General features: G+C 40.0%; 1 protein-coding gene across 1 annotated transcript in view; it reads right to left on the bottom strand.

Annotated features, from left to right (window-relative positions):
- Nucleotides 1-22146, bottom strand: part of LOC118789630 (transcription elongation regulator 1-like protein) — a 38896-nt gene that overhangs the window by 14006 nt on the left and 2744 nt on the right. The window contains exons 2-4 of the mRNA XM_036546111.1: nt 20964-21110; nt 20267-20447; nt 15718-15894 (exon numbers count right to left, since the gene is read on the bottom strand). Of these exons, the coding sequence (XP_036402004.1) occupies nt 15718-15894; nt 20267-20447; nt 20964-21110 (505 nt within the window). The remainder of the gene's footprint in view (nt 1-15717; nt 15895-20266; nt 20448-20963; nt 21111-22146) is intronic.

Below are 22146 nucleotides of genomic sequence, written 5' to 3'. Positions count from 1 at the left end.
TTATTATTATTTTAAAATAAAATGTTAAAACCTTCTTCTACATACAATTTGGCAGCCAATTTAAGCTTAAAGAGTTAAGCAATATCTATTCTAATAGTAAATACTAATTATATAATAATCTGTCATTTTTTACCATTACCTGAGATCCTTCACTAGGATCAATTTAGTTTAAGACATCACTCATCTGAATTAAGAACACAACAGCATAATTCTTATGTATACCTTGTCTCACAGTGTATTGCTTTTTGCTTTTTCCACATATTAAGTACAACAATAGTTACCCTGGTGTGTACACCTAAGGAATGATCTCAGGTGAAAAGGCATGTGTTTTATCAAAAGAATTCACAGAATTCACTTTTCATTCAATTTTACTGAATTAATTTTGATCCTGGATGAAATAAAGACTTCATTCTTTATTAAACAAAACCACATTTTTACCTCTGTGTGTAAAGCAAAAACATTGCCACAACACACAACCTATAATTATTTAAACAAAATAATAAATCCATCCCCGGTGGCATTGTTTTGATGGTGTGTGATAAAGAGCAGCATTGTTTTTAGTTGTTCAATATGCTGACTGTCTGAGGGAGGCTAAGACAGACATCTTCATTAACAACAGGCTTAAGGGCCAAAGAATGACAATGGCAGGTTTACTACAATGTGATTCTCATGAATGATTTATAATTGGTTTCTGTAAAAACATGAACATCCCTTTATGATTGGAGGTAAAATCTGTCAGATTTTACCTTCAAGCATAAATAAGCACTTTGCAGTTGAATGCAAACTGATTATTTCCTGTAATATGCACCACTGATGCATAATATTCCTTTTTTAAAAACTGGATTGTCTCATTTTTAATCAATACACAATATTTGACAAATCATAAACATGTTATATTTTAGCATCCTTCCTGGATGCTAGGCCTAGCTACTCAACTGTATGAGTATACATACAGTGTGGCTGAATTAGTTTTAAAAGTGGTGGAAATTTTCTACAAGGAGCAAGTTAATACATTGGGTACAACTCTAGGTCAATTCTAGTTACACAAGTCATAAAATCTATTAAATTATTAAACTTAATAAAATGACATTTTGCTTCACCACAGCAAGGAATAATTCTCTCTAAAGGCTACTATAAGTGGAATACGTGCATGATTTGAATGAATGCTAACTTACAAAATGTGATTAAAAGGAAAAAAGACAACTAATGGGCATTTTTCTGCACATATTTATCCTAGGTTTAACACCAGAACACATCTGTAAAGTCTGGTTGAAGGTGCCAATTATTTTGGCTGGAGATAAACTAAAAGAAAGATTCAAAACAAGTTGAATGAGACAGTCACTGCCTGAAGCACAACAGAGAAGTAAGTAATGACTCCAGATAATTTGTCTTTTTGTTTTTTTTTTTTGTTTTTTTTTTTGCCTATGAGATTACCCTGTACAGAGATGGGTTCAGGGTATTTCTGGGCTCAGCTCCCCTTGGTCAATACCATTGAGGAAATTCTATGAAGCTGCACATTTACAATATACATTTACAATCCCTAGTGAACAGTCAGAAATATCATTCTGTTCCAAACTATTTTACTATTACTAGCCAATAACTGACAGCTGCATTTCCCTTAATATGAATTTCAATGGACTTAAAACTGGATATTAATCTCCCAATTGGCTGGGGCTGATCTCTGAAGCACAGACACTGGCTGGATCGAAGCCTGGCTGTGTCAATAGCGGACAACGACCAGGAGTCCACAGCAGCAAGACACAATTGGCTGGGGTGAGTAATGTCACCATGGTCACACCAGAGCGTTTTCAATACACCATTTATCAAAGTTCTTTACCATGTCATTTTCATGAGTTCTAAAATGAAATGTATTCAGTGTAATGTCTAGATCTTAATCTTTGTTTTCTGCTGGGATTTGTATCTGTGATGTGAGATATTGTTTTGTGCACTAGTTTTGCTTATCATTTCTGTACTGTGTCCCATCAGTAGGCCACACAAATTCACCGCAGAGTGCTGTAGGGAAATTACCTCATACCAAAGTGTACAAAAACCATTTTAATGCTAGCTTCTGATACATCACTGCCTGACCAAGAACTTGAAAACTGAACAAAACTTCATTGAAGTACTGCCACTGAACAAGAGCTCGAACATATTTTCTTGTATCATTCTGCCTGCCAATATTTTTTTTAAATTATTTTAAAATTTGAATGAAAAAACAGATGCCTGTACAGCATTAAAGTCAAATAAAACATCTCTCCATAAATCTCCAATACTCATTAGAGGGAAATCAATACCCCATGCATTTTTTAGTATTCTTCATGGGGAAAACCTGACCATGCAAAACCCCCCTCTTTAATACAGGTTTTATCTGTCCTTTAGCAGTAGAAATGGCGAAAAAATCACTGAAGCATTATCAATTGAGTACATGTTTATTCTTTACTGCCAGTTCAATGAAACAGTCCTGCTGAATATAACCACTGTGCTTTGATGTTAAATTTGGGTCACATTATAGGCAAGTTTTAGAGTTTTGCACATTACCCTTTTTCCTTAATCGGTCCATAATCGGTATGAATAACAGTAAGCAAAGGATTTTAAATGAAGAAGGAGAAAAAATGCAAAAAATGTTTTACTCAAAATGAAATGCAAGGGCAAGGTTGGATTCAGTCGGAGCCCTACATTTTTGCAGCAAGTGTCCCTATCCCTATATGTTAGCTATATTTCAGCACAAAGGGGAGCGCGATCACAACTAGATAACACTGTTCCAGACTGATACTAAGTAAACCAAACATTGTGTAATCGGCTTCCCATGTTCATTCAAATGAAACAAAGACACAGGTATTGGAAATGTCATTTGGTCGTTACTAGCCTTGTTCAAAATTCAAAATGTTCGGATCATTAAATAAGCTGTTTGTTCTTTGCATATACAATGTCCTGAAATGAACATTATGTCCAGCAATAAAGTAAACTTAATATGGGTTGAGAAGAAATACATTCAAAGCAAATGGTAAATCAAATAAATTCTTGTAACAATATTGGACAGAAACAGTCTGGCTTAATCATCTGTTTTTCAGAGACAGTTGCAAAAACTTCAGCGTTGCGTGCACTGGGTCAACCTATATAATCTGTGAAAAAATACCAAAGACTAAAATGTCTGTGCAATTATGTCCCATTAATATGACTTTATTCATTTGCATTTCATTTTGCCTGGCTGAAAATGGTTTAGGACCATGTGAAAAAAGCAAACATTTGCATCCTTTAGTTTCATAATATGTAAACAGATTATTTCAAACTGTCTACTTCCACAATAATAGCACAATCATTTACATAGTAATTGCATTGCAGAATCATTGTCTGAAAGCAAAGTGCATCCATTTTCAAAACTGAGGAAGGAGGCAAGAATGTGAAAGAAAGTGCAAAATCACCTGATGCAAAAAAATGATGCTGTCAGAACATGAAAAATCCCTGACAAAGACAGCTGTTGTTGTGCCACATAGAATACAGTCCAGTCGATTTCCCGATGCAAATAATGCAGAAATAATTTTAACATTCAACTTGCAAAAGCAAAACATATAGATAAAAATACAATAATTTGGCATGTTCTTTGTCCATCTAACTATGAGAGGTGCTAGATAGAGAGAAGTAACATCACCCAAATTCAAAAACAGATCAAGTATGGGGTGTATTAGTCTACAGAGCAGGCTTCAGCTAAACATTGTAATATCATCTTTATTTCCTCAACAGATAGCAAACAAGCAAGCAGGGGAAAAAATGGTAGTTTCAGATCTAACTGTGAATGAATAAAGACCTCTACCCATCACCAACTCCATATGAAACACGTGTGAAAGATGAAAAGACTGATGCTAATCAGATGATTTGCATTGTTAAAACTGTGAATGCAGTTTGAAAGCTCACATGTTGTTAGGAAATAAGACCTGAGTATTTACATTTACAGGCTGCGATAGCTGTTATGCATTACTGAAGAAGAATAACACATGTGGACATCAGACCATAGCATTCCTATAATAAGTAAATATAGGTTTCCCCACAGAGAAATGGGTTCACTGCCTTGGAAGTGTGCACACCCACAGACCTGCACACTGAGAGACAACATACTCAGCTGTAGATTTCCAGCGAAGCTCCCCTGGAGAGCGACAGACCTGCTCTGCATCTCGTCACCAGCAGCACCAGCATCTTGTCTCATCTGGGCTTTAGCGTCAGCAGATCCTGGGCTGAAGTGAATAAAATGTTCGCGTCCACTTGGACAGGAGAGTGTGGCATTACACGTGGGATTATTCCGTGATCTTTACTTTGTTGCAGCGCCCCTGTAACTAACGGCACACGGTACCTCTCACAGACACCACCTGCCAGTGGAATGTACTTTCCAGCAGAGTTGCACAGGTTTCGTCTTCATTCCAAAATTTGGTTGTTATTCCTTAAGTGGAGCCATCAATTTGATAGGCACCTGAATCATCTGTTCCTTCAAGTGAAAATCAGATGACAGCAGAAAAGTGTTTCTAATTTCCCAGGCACCCACACACACACACACACAAAATGTTCTTTGGCATATAAAGGTGTGCTAACATCTGTTTCTGTTACCTGTGTCTAACAGAACAGACAGCTTCTGGCGGGCAAGCTGGTGATGAGGCAGAGAGGGGCAGCTCCTGTCTTTCTCCACAATGCTCCTGACTGTTTCTCCAAAGCCTGGGAGGCTTTCAGGACCTTGGACAGCAGCAATCTCACATCCACACACAAACGCCGGGAGGTGGTTTATAATCAACTCGGGTATGTCTTGGTGCCTTCAGCAGGGATGTTATAAAGCCTTGTGAGACCTCCGCTGATAGGCCTCTGTACATCCTGGCTCTCCAAAACCCTCCAGCACACCTGGAGAGGCCTATCCTTAGCTACCATGGTTAAAAATGTATCTGTGATCCAGATTTGAGGTAAAGCACTAAAACATCATGTTTAAAATCAATATTCAAATTCTAAAAATGAACAGATCCTGTTGGAGCTGAACAGCTATCAGTAGTGATGTCAGAATCCTCAGGAACCCCAAAATAGGCAGATATATTACATCATATCAATGACTCACAGATTTGTACCTATCATATTGCTTTGCTGCATGTCACTTTTTAAATGTACCCCTATGTTGGAATGACCAATTTAATATACTAGGCTCATCTAAATGCAGCAATCACTGGATCTCACTGCTGAGAACAGGTGGATGCGAAGGTTCTAGCTGACGTACCAACCCGTATTTGCAGTTTGTTCACCACTATGGGATCCGAGTCAGTATCAGACAATGACACGGCCAGTTTCAAACCTGGGCTGTAAGTCTCAGCCTGTGCTTGGAGTAAGACATTTTACCACCTGAGCCACTCAAGGGCCTCACAGTATTAAAAACCCCTAACAGCAGCAGAATCGGGTTCTGGAGCCAGAAGGGGATTCCAGTAATTTACATTTTACAGATGCCTAATGTAAAGTAGTTATTCCCGAATCAAAGTTCTGCAAGACTGATTTTGCAAGACTGATCTGTGCAATTTTAATTCCAACCCTGCTGCTTACACGTTTCCCTTTCAAACTCCTGAATATTTAATTTATGCTAGATGTCAAGCGGTTGACAATGCATCTCAATGGAACACTCAATTTGTTGCAATTAAAAATTGATCTAGGATTCAAACACATCTGGGAGGTAATCACAAGCAATACTCTTCTCCAGGTGCCTTCAAAAGACTCCTTAGCTCAGGTTATGGATAGCCTGTTAAAAACCCTGACTCCCATTGAACGCACTGGAAAACATGTTCACAATGTGTTAAATAATTCAACAGGAATGGGTCCCGTGTGACTTGCCATAAACTTTGAAGATGAGAGCAGTTTTCATGTATCTGGCACAGTGAAACTCAAACAGGTCTGCGCTATTAAAAAGACCATCAAGAAAATATACTTCTGTGGAAATATACCCAAAGAGAATATATTGCCTGATTTTAGCCCACTGAGAGATGAAAAATTCATAATCCCAATGTATGTTTGTACTAGATAAAAGGATAACATCCTCAATTTAAAAAAAAAAAAACTTTGTTTCCTCTATTTCATGGTATCGGAGTGCAGAGCAATGTGGGCTGTTAGATGAAACTCAATAAATATAAGACTTTTGTCCTTATGTAGTCCAACACATGTATATGCTGTAGTGTTTTATTATATGTTTATTGCAAACATAAAAGGAGCATTGTAGTATTCATTTGTGTACTGCATTTGTTATTTTATCCTACACACCAAAAATTCAGAACTTTCTACAGTTGTACCATTTCTACTAACACTAACCTCTGTGATTTCACATAACTTTAAATGGATGGGATATACTGAATCTCTATTTATCTATGTCTGAATTTTTCCATACACTAAACAATTAGTGTGGGCAGAATGTGTAGAGTATTGGGGTATAAAATAAACACACAGTCTTTGACCTCGCCAATGTAATATCAATACACATATAGATAGTGTACCCTCAATGTTTTTTTCTTCAAAGTTTCCTTTGCAGACTTATCTTAAAGCCATTGATTGCGTTTCCATTGGTATCAGTGTATCAACAAGGGAAAGGTAGCATTCTGAGCATGTAGCACTGCCCTACTGATTTCTGACCACCACAGTGCCAGATATTCTCAAATTGTTTTTCTCTGCACCCTAGAGACTTTGAAATAAAGCCAGCAATAACTCAGAGCAGACACCCTCTGAAATATGTTGGGACGCTCTCACTATATACTGACCTTTCCCTCACCTGAACAACTCATTCAGTCTGCGTGATGATCTGTTCGACCTTTCCGAGAAGCGGGTGAGTGAAAGATAAATGGTTTTCAATGAAGCCGTATCAGTGCTGGCCAAGGAAGATGCCCGCCGTTGTTGTACTTTACCTCATAAGTTTTGCAATCCTATTAAAATTCATCAGGGGAACTCCACAGGTTAAACTATTTAAAAAAACAACCAGGTTTCCTCTGGTTCATCTATTTAATAACCACTGGAACTCTAAAGGTTCATCTATTCATGGCCAGAACTCCTTAGCTGAGCTAGGAAGGAGTGTAGTTTCCCTGTTAATTACCAGTGTCTGGGTTATTAAGATCAATTGAATAAAACATATTGCATCTGAGCTTGAGTGGCCAGAATAATAGTCACTTTTTTTGTCCTTTGTCTTTTTATTCTGTGAGTGATGTGCAATTAAATTCTGTAATATCTACTGCTCCAAAGCAGTAATCCATCTCCTCAGACTCACTTTCCAGCTGACAGCAGTGTAACACAAAGGGCTCGAGACAAAGAGTATGCACAAAGAATGATTGGCTACTTATCTATAAAACAAAAATGGCTTCCACTGAGACTGAACTTTTTCTGCTGTCATAATTGCAGGCTGTGTACTTTAAGCCATGACAGGAAAATAATAGTGTGGCTGTAACTAATATCTCTATGAGCAAGCATTCTGTAAACCCATGATTTCGCATTTACATATTTACACAAATTATAACTAATTATCAAACAGTCTTGTTTCACGAACCACGACACTTCAGGTATAGAGGCACACTCAGCAAATGGAAACCACCTTCACTACAATAAAGTGTGCAGATTCTGAACATCTATCAAATGTTTTTGGGGCAACTTGATTAATTGATTGTGCATAACTGGTTATGATATGCTCCAGTTACTTTGACTGCTGGAAGACTACTGCATCACCATTAGTCAGAGAGGCAATTGGGCGTAAGTGATGAGGTGATTAAATCTGCTCACTGCTAAAGGCATTGTTCTCTTTGTGAGCAAAGCATATTGGCTAATTTCAAGTTAAACCACCTCATCACCTGCATCGATTCACCTAACTAATGTGGGGATATAGGCTTTTTAACACTTTTTACCCTGTAAACCTGTACCTTTGTAGAAACATAAACTCATAGACAGAAAGAGTGATATGTTTCTTTGTATTGCTCTTTTTTTCCTTTATGTAAATGGTATCGCCAGCTGCTTATTAAGGCTTGGCTCACCCTGACACCTCTACAGTCCTGCAGAAGTGCTGAAGCAAGGCTTGACCAATCCTCCAACACGCTCACATAGTCAACTGCTATTTTTCAAAACTACATTGCCAGAATGTCCCACAGCGCACCCTGGTGGAGTGAGCAACAAGTAGAGATCCAGTCGTAATCCACTGACATCTAACCAGCAGTTTGCGGTCACCTCACAATTCGCAGAGTTCCGCCATACCCTGGAAGAACAAAGCAAACTTTCCCTGCCACCGTGGGCTCCCAGCTGCTGCTGTGTGGATGACACAGACGGGTTCCAATTCTCAGCATCCACTTGAGAGAAGTGCCTTGCCAATAGGGCCACTTGGGAACCCTTCAGAATATATATTTATTTTTTCATGGGTTAAATTTTTGTTTTGTTACTGCAAAAAAAGGTGTTATTCAATAAAATCCCCTCTCATCCACTTTGACAGAAGACCAGAAGAGCAGCATGCAAGAGTGGGTGACCTTTTTAAACTCCACTCTGATCAGTCTTTGAAAGGAAACTTTCTAATATTATATATGGTAGAAAGAAATGAGACAGAGAGAGTGAATAAGCAGGCCTGATATGCTTTCTTAGAATAGCATAGCATCCCAGGGTGCTTTCCTCTCCGAGCAATGGCTCAGAGGCCTCCCAGCAGATCAATGCAGTAATGAAGTCAAGAGTGGTTTAGATCCGTAATAAACCAGAATATGTTTACATGGACAGAGCTGACTGCCACGCATAAACTATTTATTAAATCAGTTCAAAATATTGACTTACCAACTTTTTGGGTAGGATTTTTAGATTACCGCTGGGATGCATAAAAAATGTACAAAATATTTGCCATTTAATTTCATTTCGTAAAAGGATGTTTTTATACAAGTAATGCACCCAAATTTTTTTCTTTGATTAGGCAGTGCTTTTCCCTTTTGCAGTTAGATTGTCGCAAAGTTGTACACAGCAAGTCGTATAAAAGCTTTATTTTACTGAATTCCACAGACTCCTCGTCCAACATTTAACAATGGCACCGAATGCTTTCCAGGTTAGTGAGTATGAATTCACAAGTTCCATCAGAAAACCTTGTGAAAAAAAAAAAAACAATTTCAAGGATTCTGAACATTTGGGTTCAACAAATGTTTGTGTTGTTTGCACTGCTCTTTGGGGGGCCAGGCCAGTACAGACTCATCCAAAATGAACATATCTGTGAGTGGGAAAACAAGGAAAGGGTCAGCTACTGACAGACCATATTTTCGTCAAAGTACACTCCAATACTAATTACGTGTAATGTCACTGCCACCCAGTGAACCACAATCAACCGGAATCTGAGTACAGTAGCAGCAGCCAAAACTGACATGGCCTGTCAAAACTGCACATAAAATGATCCAGATTCAGAGCAGCTGAATCATCTATTTGTCTCTATCAGCTTTCATGTTTCCTTTATTTAGAGTTAGAGTCTACTTGATAAATATTAAGTGAAGTTTTGGTAGAACTACTCTGTCTGATGCATTAAAATGTGGGGGCATGTGGAGGCAGTGTGGGGCAGCTGCCCTTTGATGCTGCTGGTGAGGAATACCTGAGGAAATTCAACCAAAAAGTGAAAAGTAATTCTGAGCAGCTTCCAACCGACACAGACCGAGGCAGGTGCACTTAAACTTAACCAGTGAGAACACTGCATAAGTTATCTCGACCTTTATAGCCCTCTGCTCACAGCATACACAGAGTTTGTTTGTTAGAAACCCATGCACACAGGGAAGAGAGAAAGCTGCAAGATTATATTTCAGTTGTGCTGAATCTAAAATGTTTCACAGTCACATTTCAGTGGGTTCTGTCGCATACAGAATAAACCACTGACCTCCCAGACTGTGAATCAGTCTAAGCGGTACACACACACTATCATATACATCTATTATAGCCTTCTACTGCGGCGAAGGTACAGGGCACTTAAGAAAGTCCCTTTGCTGTAGTCTTTGACTGTTAAAAAGGTATAGGGTGATTTATAAAGTCCCTCTGTTGCAGTCTTCTACTGTGATAATGATATAGTTTGCTTTAGAAAGTCCCTCTGTTCAATTCTACTGTGATGAAAGTACAGAGTGCCTTAGAACATTTGTCTGTTGTAGTCTACTGCTATGGCCAAGATGAAGGTGTATGGTGCTTTAGGGAATGTCTCTTTATTCAAGATGGCTGCGGCCAAGGGAGAAGAGACTTTCACTCACCTCAAACTAAGTTTTCAGACTTCAACGCCAAAGAACTGCAGCACGCACCTGGATGCAGGAATGCAAGAGCTAAATACTGCCCCCTGTAGGCTGTTTTTTTAAGTATGAGCCAAACAAAACATGCAAATGGCTTTAGTTTCTGCGGCTGCAATTTCCTGCAAATCCATTACAGAACTGGTCTTGCGGGTTAAATAAATCCAAATAAAATAAATTAATGAGTTACAAGCGAACACTGCCTGCAGCGTGTTTGATTTGGTTCTCGGAAAAGCCCAGGAAATTGGCAGTGCATTTCAAAGCTTTCCGACACACGTTGTGAACGATAATTTAATTTTCTTCTTTTGTCTGAAGCATCTGCTGTCAAACAGCATGGCTGAAGAATTGATTCCGTATTTCAGCGGACGGCTTCTTCAGAAAGCCTGTAGGTGTTCTATTAAAAACAAACACAGCTATTTGAATACCAACAGAGCGAAGCCATAAAACGGTCTAGTTCCTTCTGGCAGATCTTTCAGTTTAAGTTGGAGCAGCAAGGCATATTTTTGCACCATTCTTCACCTGACTGTCAAACACTGTGCAGACAGACAGGCAGGCCTCCATTCATTTAAGAACTCTATTATTCTGCAGTGCCCTTTTATAGGAATGTTAGAAACTATACTCAACCTGGCCATCTAACCTGGTCTTACATATGCTAGACATATGCCCTAATATACCGATATGTCTGACGCAATGAGACCTCTTTCAGCTTTGGAGGAACTACAGTGTGGCCGTCACCGCTTGGAACACCTTCTTAGTCCACTGTCATGCATGTACAGAGCATCCTGAAGCTCATCAGATGAGTGGAAGTTTGTCTGTTGCCTCCTGAGAGATTCAAAACAAATCAAGCGGACAATGGCAGCGATAAACCAGCAAGAACACAAAGATCTTGAACTTACATGTAGAACTAACACGCAGAGCAAAAAACTGACACGACAGTAAGAATCACCGTAAGAAACACTGTACAATCTAATTTATGCAAAGCTAACCGCTGGCTATACAGCATTACCCACAAGAAAAGGCAAGTGCAGAGTAAGGTGAAGTGGCTTAAATGAGCAATGATTACATTTCTGGTTACACCAAAACAAGAAAGAGAAAAAGATATATTTTTTAACTGAGTTTAGTGCCCATCAAACTTCGTGAGAGGTGCCAACCCACTAACTGCCCACTTTTTCCCTGACCAGAGTTTTAGCCATGAGATCTGGTACAAAGTGGGCTCAAATTAAACATGCAGCGTGTTTGTAACAGCACCAGAACACATTCTCAGCAAAGCTATGCAGCCCTCCGTCTGTCAGTAACCATATTAGTATTTAAAAAGCATTACTTTATTTATGAGAATCTGCCACCACGAGGTCCACTCAAGCCGGCTCCACAGCCACCTGTGATAGACAGCAGCTGGTAACTGGCTTACTGGTAAATGAATTGAGCTGTCCAAATTCTGCTCAGGACACTTCTGCTACAGCCACCGAGTGAGACACTGTGCCTGGTTGTCACTATGCTGCACTAAGGGCTACCATATCTTTAGAAACAAAATGAATAAATTACATTACATTATTGTCACTCAGCAGACGGTCTTATCCAGAGTGACTCATGTAGGTTACAATTTTCACATGTGATCCATACAGCTGGATATTTACTGAGGCAATTCTGCTGCTGTACCTTGCCCAAGGTGCAGCAGCAGTGCCCCAGCGGAGAATCAAACCAGCAACCTTTTGGTTACAAGCCCTGCTCCTTACTCCTATGTCACACTGGTGCACTGCGATCAGTTAAAACGATGAAGAATGAGGATGAAGACTGCATATGAATACACGCATGCACCCCGCGCTTCCGCAGGTATGCCATTTCTGAACGCATTCCTCCACCTTCCACCTGACCTTTGAAAGGAAGCTTTCGGCTGCGCTGAGACCAATTAGTCCCGCATAACTGACAAGGCTGACAAGGCTGGCACAAACACAGGAACAGATTGTGCAAAGTCCCTGAACTAATTAGTGGTAAGGGCTCTCTAGAGGGGGGGGAGAAACAGAACTTAAGTCAAAAAGTGATTAATGATAAGCAGACATGGCTCTGGAGTTAAAAGGATGCCCCTCCTCCCTGTCCAGTTGCAGAACAAAGATCAGACATTAATTAAACATTGACACCAGGTATGGACTGGAGGAGGATTGGGAGCTTGAAATAACAGAGGCTAAAAACTTTATAAAGCTCTAAACTGAGTTGGTTTTTGGCTGTTTTTGCGTGATTCACTGATATGCTGATTTAAATATGGATCAATCATCTGAGGCAGACACTTTTTTATTCTTGATTAAATTTATTGAGATTTCCCTTATGTTTGTGTACTTCAGAATCAGAAAAGAAACATTAAGAATGATCCCCAGTCTTATTCAAAATGAAGAACTCAACAAAAGTGGAAATGGCAGCAAGATAATACCGTTAAATTAAAAATGATCTGTTGAAAAGGAAGCAGCTGTTGATGCGTGATCCTTTTTAGTTGGTTGAGTTCATTCGTAATGTCAATTCAAAATCATGCATGATTCTGGTATGTTTTCAAAATGTTTTTTTGTTTTGTAAAAAAGCCATTGGAATGGCACATAGTATATAAATCATGGCAGCCATGACAAGATATCAAGGCAAGAGTTATCAGACGAGACAAATGCTGTCCCGTTCAATCATGTTACATTATCTATTTATTGTGACTCAGAATAAAAATGTCTGAGGTCATAGATAATATGTTTAATATTAACATCAAAATTGTCAGATTAAGTTTGAAACATTCAAGATTTCAAAATAAAAACTTTCTAGATTTAAGACGAACATTTTGACATTTAAATGTCAATAAATATTTCTTTTCTAAAATATGCTAAACTATTTCTTCCCTACATGTTCTGTCCAAATGGATCCACGTATCTTTCATTCCTGACCCTCGTGTTCTGGGCATCTAATAAATGTCCTCAACATTTACAAGAAAATAACAGTCAATACCTTTTATCTCCCACGTCTGTTTTTCTGTGTATTTCTGTTTAGCAAACATGAGCGCAGAATATATACAAATACACATACAATAAGCAATCTTTCCGAGACTGTTTTCTTCAGTCCAGGACAGTGAAAATAATTTGGTCAGTTAGATTATCTGGCCAAAAATTGGGATTGGATACAATCTGCATGTAGTTAGATAATTACTTTGGATAAAGCTAAGGTAGTAGCCTCACCTTCTAGTGCCTGGTTTCTTAAAGCAGTTTCTTAAACCTCTTTACCTGTCAGCTACAGGTGAAAGTGCATTCAACCACAGCCAACATTTGCTGTCACCTTTTGAACACCTTTTAACTCATTTTGTCTTTGGTCTGTAGGATGGTGCGTTGCTAGGAGACCCGATGGTCTTTTTGGGCAAAGAGCATGCTGCCCTGAGAGATGCACTGAGATGCAAATGTACAGGTGTCTGTTAAAATGACACTCTTTTTTGTCTGGGGAAATTCCATTGCTACTGGCCATGTGCCAGTCGGTGACTATTTCTTTTTTTACTCATTAACAGTCAGTAAAAGACGTTTGAATAATATTTTTCCCCTATAATACTGGAAATGTATTCATTTGTGTTGTTTTGGTTCTGCTCTTGGGAACATGTAATTTGTGTTATTTGTGGGTTTTGGTTTCTGTTTCCTCAAATGGTTCTGCTCCCTGTGTCTCCTAATGTATCAGCAACTTTGTCTTTTATTCAGTCTTAATTATTCTGTTCCTGTGCCCATCACAGCCTGAGGCTCGGCCTCTTACACAGTCTGTGTGTGACTTCTCCCTGTAGCCAGAGCTAATGTCTTTCTCTCAGTCAATGCAATGAACCACAGTCGTTAAGTGCAATAACACAAATCCTCAGCCTCGCCCCCTGGAGAACATCTGGTCTACAGCGTGCACTGTTCAGAAGACAGATGGGGTGCGGTGGAGAAAGACACACGATTCAATCTGTCCCCAAGGTGCTCTGTAAATAATCTTACGTGATTTTTCATATCAGCACGGATGACAGGATGAGAATTATTACAGGTTAAAGTGCCAGATTTTCACCTCTGATTTGACGGTGAATCTCAATGTTGAGAGATGACAGCTTCTCAGTCTTAAAACCCACCAACCATACATACTCCAGCATTACAATATACAGCCTCATGCAAGCAACTGGATGCTGTGAATGTCTGTCTTCACCTGGAGTTGGATAATAAATAATTAAGTGAGGAGTTTATTTTGGTAAATTGTATTAATAAAACCATTACTTACAAGACAAAAACATGTACTATACATGTATTATAACATATCATTGTTATAATAATTTCACAAATAATTATTTTGTTCTAATTTGTGACCTTATTAATCCCTCCTGCTTTGGTGTATCTGGATTCATACTTTAATCGGTTTTACCTTTGATCTGAAGGCCACCATTGTCTCTGTACTGAGAGACATATAATTAGATTGCAGCTCTACCATCCATATCACCGCTGCATATTATCTATAATGTTTGTAATTTCCACCCCATCTCAGTCTGATCTTTGTCCACAAATGAATTGCGACTTCGGATGCATTAACTGGGGTTCAGAGAGTGGACGAAAATAAGCGCCTCTCAAAACAACACAGAGGAATAAGCGTGGGGGAAAAAAATGAAAGGAAAAATTGAAATGCTTTTAAGTTTCAGTCAAAGTGAAAGACTGGAAGACATCAACAGAGGTGATGTGGAAGTGCACCAGTGGAGGTCAGGTTGAGCAGAGGGTTTTACATTGTTACTATAAACTGGTTTGTGGTGCCACTCTGCCTCAACCTTCTGTGCTGCCCTGGATGTGCCTGTTCCAAAATCCTGGACCCCACTGCTCTTATATTGCCTACTGTTGAACTGCCAAGTCTATTGGAAGGCTGAGCCACAGTCCCAGGAATATCTCTTTGAAATACAAACAGAAAATAGTTCATCAATATGCATGAAAGATGCCGCTGTCTGGCTGCCTTCAGTAAATGACTACCGCACACAATCCATTTTCTGAATTCCATCATTACAGATTCCTTAGCTTTCTGTTCATGAAGAAAAATGCTGTATATCTCCACTGAAGGATAAGAAAGAACGCTCCAAAATCAAAGGAGAGACTGGCAATACCTTCTTAGCACTTCCATCAGGTGTAATTAGTTTTGTAGTTCTGAAACAGCTGAAAACTGGGGAAAACTTAGCTTGTTAATGTCGCCTCATTAGCATAACAAAAGTTCTCGTAATTAGAATTCACACATCGTGCTCAAACCCATGACTTCACATCCAGATGCAGAGTCAATATGTTTTATTTATAAGCACCATCAACAAAAGAGAGAGAGAAAGAAAGAAAGAAAGAAAAAAAACACAAATATGCAAATGCTGTTGCCATAAATGGATTTCCACATCCAGCGCCATAAGTTGCCGCACGCCGAAGCGTCAGTGCCGTTTTGTTTCCAACACACGCCTCTGTGCTCTTACCTGACCCAGGTGGAGGGCGCGTTGGAGTCTTGACTGGAGAGAGTGCGAGAAGGTGGAGAGGGCGTGTGGAGGAGGGCGGAGGTCCGTAAGAGGCCTCTGTCTCCACCCCTATCATGGCCGTCGCTGCCAGGGCAATCCTCTTGTTGCTGCCCACTCGCTTGATAGCCACTGGACAGCCTGGCAGAGGTGAGAGGACAGAGTTACCGAGTACCGCCTCCTGTGCATGGATGTTACACAGGTACGGAGCAGAGGTCAGGGAACTGCCCCTGTAACCATAAGGTTTCAGTTCACAGTCTTATTATATTTACTGAAACAACTTAAAGCACAGTTGTATAAGTAAATATAAGTATTGAAAAAAATATATATGTTACGCAATTCACTTTGGAAAAGAGTGGGTGACAAGCAAATGTATAATGCATGTAATAGGGCACAGTAAGGAAAATGAACATCAGTGTAAGTTAAAAAAAGACACGAAAGATATTATTGAAGCACCCAAAGATGTAGCTCTTGTGCACTCTATAGCCTAGTATAGTATAAGTATACAGTACAGTATAGTCTGTGATGGGATGGGTACACTGTTACAGACTGAAGACTCAGCTCTTCAGACTGTACTTCATTTCCCTTACCCTCATGAAATATTTTGTTTCTTTTTCTTCTGTCACTTTGGAAGTTACTCTGGATAAGAACGTCTGCATTTATTGCTGCTAATGACAGAATTGTGCAACATTTTGTATGTGCAGTCTTTCTCACAATTGTTTCATATTCATCAGTAACTATTATGTTAATGTCATCCCACAGAAAACTAATTTTAATGTTCCTGAATGCAAATCAACTCAAACAGCACAACACACCATTTGCATGTGTTGAGACCAGGTGAATGGAAAAGACCAGCGAGTCTAAGCCATCCAACCTGTGGAAAGCCGGCACACACACACAGAAACAGAAAGAGATTTCCCTCTGTCAGCCACCGGAGGACTTAACTGAAGAGACAACCGTTTCTGCACAACCTGCCATTATAACAGAGCCATGAAATATTTAATGAGGTAGCAGAGGGAGTAGATTTGGCTGGGATTACGAGAACTGCAGACAGACTTTAACAAAAAGGTACGGGGAGATAAGGAGAAGGACTGGAGGAGCAGACACGACAGTCATTCTTTGAGAGGCAGGTGACAGGGTTGGTGGGCACTGACACACTGACACTTTGATTTGGATACAGGAGAAGCTCCAGCTGCCATTGTGATCCCTCACTGCAGTGGAACTGAATTTTATATGTGTTTATAATAAAGGCATCTCCAAAACAGAGGCAGGACTTGAGCCTGCAACCTCATGCTGGATCGTCCAATGTCTTACACAGTGGTGCACCAGACAGATGTCCACGTACCTGGTTAAAATTCAGTGGATTGTGCCATGTGTTACATGTCTATCACCATGGAAGTTGTGGGGTTTCTCATTGGTTTCTCATTGCAGTGGAGTAAAAATGTCTGCACAAAACAATATGCAGATTAGGTATGCCGCAGTAACGAGGAAATCTATTTGTCTAATACTCAGCCCCAGTGAATGTATCAATATTAACAAAGGTTCTGTCATACAAACTCATGTTGAATGAAGGTTTTCATAAACTAAAGGCCATTGACATATGAAAACCTTAAACACTAGGTCTCTCCTTAATCCCAACATGGGTTAAAGGTCATGGATAATATGAGGTTCTATGAAGCAAAGACGAAGGGCAGCACTCTTTCAGCCATTCGTAGATTTAGCAGCATATGAACCAAACTTAAATATGGATGAACCCATGCTAAAATGTGCAGAAAACACGTATATCAGAAGTATTTCTGTATCAGTCCTTCAAATTGTCTTCATCCATAACCCTCATAAGCAGCGGTTGTCTGATCACTGTAAATGTCATGATTCATCACAAAGTTAACATCTGGGTTTTCACCAGGCCACCTTAAACTAGTTGCACAATAACACCCCCCTCCAATTGTTGCCCTGTGTATACATCAAATGAAGTCATCTGAGCCATTCCCAGATTTTCATGTCAAAGAAATAATGATGCCTGATTTTCATGTGTATAACTCTATAATCACTAAGCACAAAGGCTCACCCGCTGTCATCTAAAATCCCTGTTTCTCTGATCACTGTTGGCCATTGCAATAACAAGCATAAATATCCTCTGATGGTGGCGTTCAGATGCACTGGAGTCCTGCCTGATGTGGTTTACTACTGCAGCCAGTGCAGAGAAACACCAAGCTCCAACACAGAAGTATGCATCTTTTTTCTCAGTGAATTTTTCTCAGTGTAACATTATTATTATTATTATTATTAGTAGTAGTAGTAGTAGTAGTAGTGGTATCCTAATAAAAAAAAAAAGCGAAGCTTAGGTTAGATCCCTACATCAAGAGTACAGTAGAATCGCAGTGGCCCATGTTGGAATTAAACCTCCAAACTTCAGGTGATGACCCCAGAACCACTACCCCACCTGTTAGCAGCTGTAGTGGTGAAGGGCAGCTTTTACTTGGGCTGCAGAAAGCATTCACATTCAGTTTCTCTCCTCGTATGCACTGTTGATTGCACCATTCTTCTGTGGCTTGTTTCTGGATTGATATTAAAGTGATGTATATTGCTCCCCTCTGACTCTAAATTACTCCCTCGTTTCATCTGGATAAAATACACTGCACATCTTGAGCTGGTCTGGCTGCACTGCTCACTGCTGCACAGAAACGCACCTATAGATCTACAGATCCTGAGATGAGTGCAGTGACCTTTCCTTTCTGTGAGTCTGTTTGCCTTGCCTTTTACAGAGGCACTTCAGTTTACACTCAGAGAAAATTTAGCCTCCTAAGGCCGGACCTTCCATGGATTAATTGGTTGCCTCATAAATCTCACTGACCCACAGTACGCTTAGTAGGTCCACACTTTGATACCTTCTGATATTGACTGATTTTACAGGATATCGATCAAATAATTTTATCATTCAACTGGACACACTTGTTGATATTTGTATAATGGTCTAGTGTAAACGCTCATTTTAACTGGTACCCATTCTTGAAAAGAACATCTGTAGTAGCTGGGTCTGAGTGGGAATATGCTTATGTTTCTAAGCTGGGACCTATTAAATTAGGACATCTGAGACATCCAACATAGAATGATGGCAGTGTCTACGCTCTAACTGTATGCAAAAAACCCATAGTCTATATCTATCAGAAGCAGCATGAGGAGATCCAGGACTGGGAATTAGATTCAGTAACTGAAAAAATTAAAGCTACTCCAACTGTTATGTAAACTGCTGATGTTATGTTATAAAACTGTCTGTAAAACCATGAGCACAGTGGGGAGAATTTATAAATGTAACAAAGAAGCCATGGCTGTATTTCAATCTCTCCTGCTTTTTCATCACGCTCTATTCGAGCTGTACAGCACAGAACAGTGGCCTTGGACTGCATAAATTAGACCAAACACTCTGTGGGCCATTCACAGTGGAATATACATCAAACGGCAGATGGCATGGCTATTGTTATTATCATTGCACCTTAACTGTTCAGTGGCAGTAACACTAAAAGGAAAACAGTTCTGTCTTCTGTGGTTTTGAGATGCAGATGTGTAATATGACTTCCTTAATGCTAATTATAAATTGTGGAAAAAAAAAAGTGAGGGAAAAAAAAACATGCCATACGTATACATGATTTCAAGTATTTTCCCCAGTTGTCTCGTAACCTGGAGATGTGTGATCACAATGGCAAAGGTAATTAGGCAGAAAAGCTGAGGGAGTTCAGAGCACAACAAGCCTGTCCAAGGCAGGGGCTTCTCCTTCTGCAAATTAAATGTGCATGTAGCCAATGAAGCATGTCTTTTACCCAAGATGCAATGCAAAGCAGTGCAGTGCAATCCATTAACACACACTGCGATCCTACCTCTCAGCATTCACTGCAATAATGTAATAACGCCCTCATCTGCCACTTTCTACAGGGAAATCTTTTTTGCTGAATTATTATTTTCTCCTCTTGCCATAATTGACTCCCCTAGTGTAATGGTGCATTCCCTCATCTCTCATTGTTTACTGTTATTTTGAAAGAAGCTCTCCCTGTACTATTCTCAGAGCCGACACTGTGCCAGGCTTCCAGTAGGTATAAAACATCAGCTCTGAAAGGGTTACAGCGCTGTGCCAAAAATACCACTGCACCCCAGATACTCACCACTGTACCCTAAATCTTTTCCCCACCACCAACTTCTGTCCTCTGCCGTGGAAAGTGCTAACACTGTCAGGACGAAAACCGCAACCTCTGCACTGTTGGCATTTTTTTTTTCTGACTGCTCTGACATCAAATTACAAAGAAAGAACTGCCCCAAGAGTACGTGCTGACTGAGCCACATTGCCGTGTGGCGTGGTCCAAGTCAGGCCCTTTGTGTCCTTAAACAGTGGAGTTTACATTCAGGGTAAAAGAACTCGGTCAATACAAAATTGGAGGAAAACCAGAGAAGAACAGCTTGTGATGTAACTGATGGGCCAGGCCGGTAAAGCAGCGAGTGTGTAATATATTGTAGCACTGACCTGCTATACGCTGTGGAGACGCACAGAGAGCATGCATATTCCTGCAGGCTGCCGTTGGCCTCAATATGTTCACCGCCACTTGATTTGTCATCAGCAGTGGTTTTCCATGCCACTGGAATATTCCCATTTCCTCAGGGCCAATCCAGGCGGAGTCCAGGGCGAGTGTGTTATTCAGGTAAATCTGTAACGCATTAGAACACTGTCAGAATTTCTCCTCACAAAGAGAGGGTTTTTTTTTTTCTCCCAGCCTGTTTCATGGTCATTATCCCTCATGTAAATAGCTAAGTTAATGGCACACATTGACACTAAATAATTCAACGCTTTGTTGTGCTGAAGCTTCATCAGTAGTAGTACTTCTTGGTACTTCACCCTCCTAGTTACTATGAGTAACTACAAGAGACAGCAGTGTGCTTAGTGGTAAGGAGCAGGGCTTGCACCCAAAAGGTTGCTAGTTCAATTCCCCTCTAGGGCACTGCTGTTGCACCCTTGGGCAAGATTCTTAACCTACGATTGGGTCAGTAAATATCCACCTGCATAAATGGTTAAAATTGTAACCTACTGTTTGTGAGTTGCTCTGGATAAAAGCATCAGTTAAATGACAATAATGAAATTATGTAATGTAACTTAATGCGGCTAACACAGCGCAGAACCGGTGTCTGAAGACTGTTTCTACCATTTCACTGCTTTCACTTGTTACCTGGTAGTCTGGAATCCTTTTCTCGACCCATGCCTTCCTGAACGGAGCAGGCAGGAGTGAGCTGAAAGCATGGGGGAACACAGGGACCAAATCCAGGCCTCCTGATGGCTGAAGAGTCCTGTCAGAGACTTGAGATGGCAACTCCCACTGAAACACAGAGAAATTACCTAGTAATGATTTCACATCAAGCCATCAGGAAGCAAGCTGGAGGGGTGTCAGGGACCAGATCACCAGATTGCTCCTCTACAGATCTTCTCCTTTTCTCACTCCAACACCAGGATGGGTCCTGGAAGCTGCCGGAACCACCTGCAGTGGACCCACTGTGGTGGAAACCTGCAGCTGTCAGAGATTCAGAATAGCTCTCTGTCTTCCAGCATCACCGTAATGCCAGCTATCCCAAATCACTACAAACCTCAAGCTTCACTTTTGGTATCTTCTCCTCAAAACCACTGACTGAGGCTTGATGTAGAGTTATATTGCTCTAATAGAGTTTTTATTGGTGCCATGTGTGCTGTATATAGGTGGGATGTAAGGTTATATGGCCTATATGAATCATTCTTAGGCAATCTGCTGTGATATTAGGTAACACTGCTTTTATGGTCACTTTTAAGCACTACAGTATGTGTCTGCTATGAACTGTTATGCACACAAACCTACCTCAGTACTGTTTTTAGCTCAACTGTTACTATCCACATTGCAGTCCAGTACTTAACAGATTTTCAACGTGCACACTTCCAGTCCAACTGCAGAAACTTAATCTGAGATATAAATGTGTGTATATATATTAATATCTGTCTGTCTATGTGTGAATATGTATGTGTGAATATGAAATGTGTGTATATATATTAATATGTCTGTCTATGTGTGAATATATATATATATTCACACATAGACAGACAGATATTTTGCTTAACAGCCACATTGTTTCTGTGAGACAGGCAATCCCTTAGAACAGACATAAGTCCTTAATTATATTGTTTATTGACAGCCCTCTTATTTTACTTTCAAACTGTTTCCTATGAGTGGGTCCTGGCTCACAGACATCAATATAAACCCCACAGACAAGGATCGCTGTGTGATATCCTCCGCATACCAATTAGACTGTTCCATTAAGCTAGCGTTAGATGTTATTTCACAGTCTTGAAAATGCTTTGTATAGGAAAATCCTTCTTCTAAACAATGA

The sequence above is a fragment of the Megalops cyprinoides genome, chromosome 15 (genome assembly GCF_013368585.1).
Source record: "Megalops cyprinoides isolate fMegCyp1 chromosome 15, fMegCyp1.pri, whole genome shotgun sequence".
In the NCBI taxonomy this organism is placed as follows: domain Eukaryota; kingdom Metazoa; phylum Chordata; class Actinopteri; order Elopiformes; family Megalopidae; genus Megalops; species Megalops cyprinoides.
This window is presented reverse-complemented; position numbering and strand designations above follow the sequence as displayed.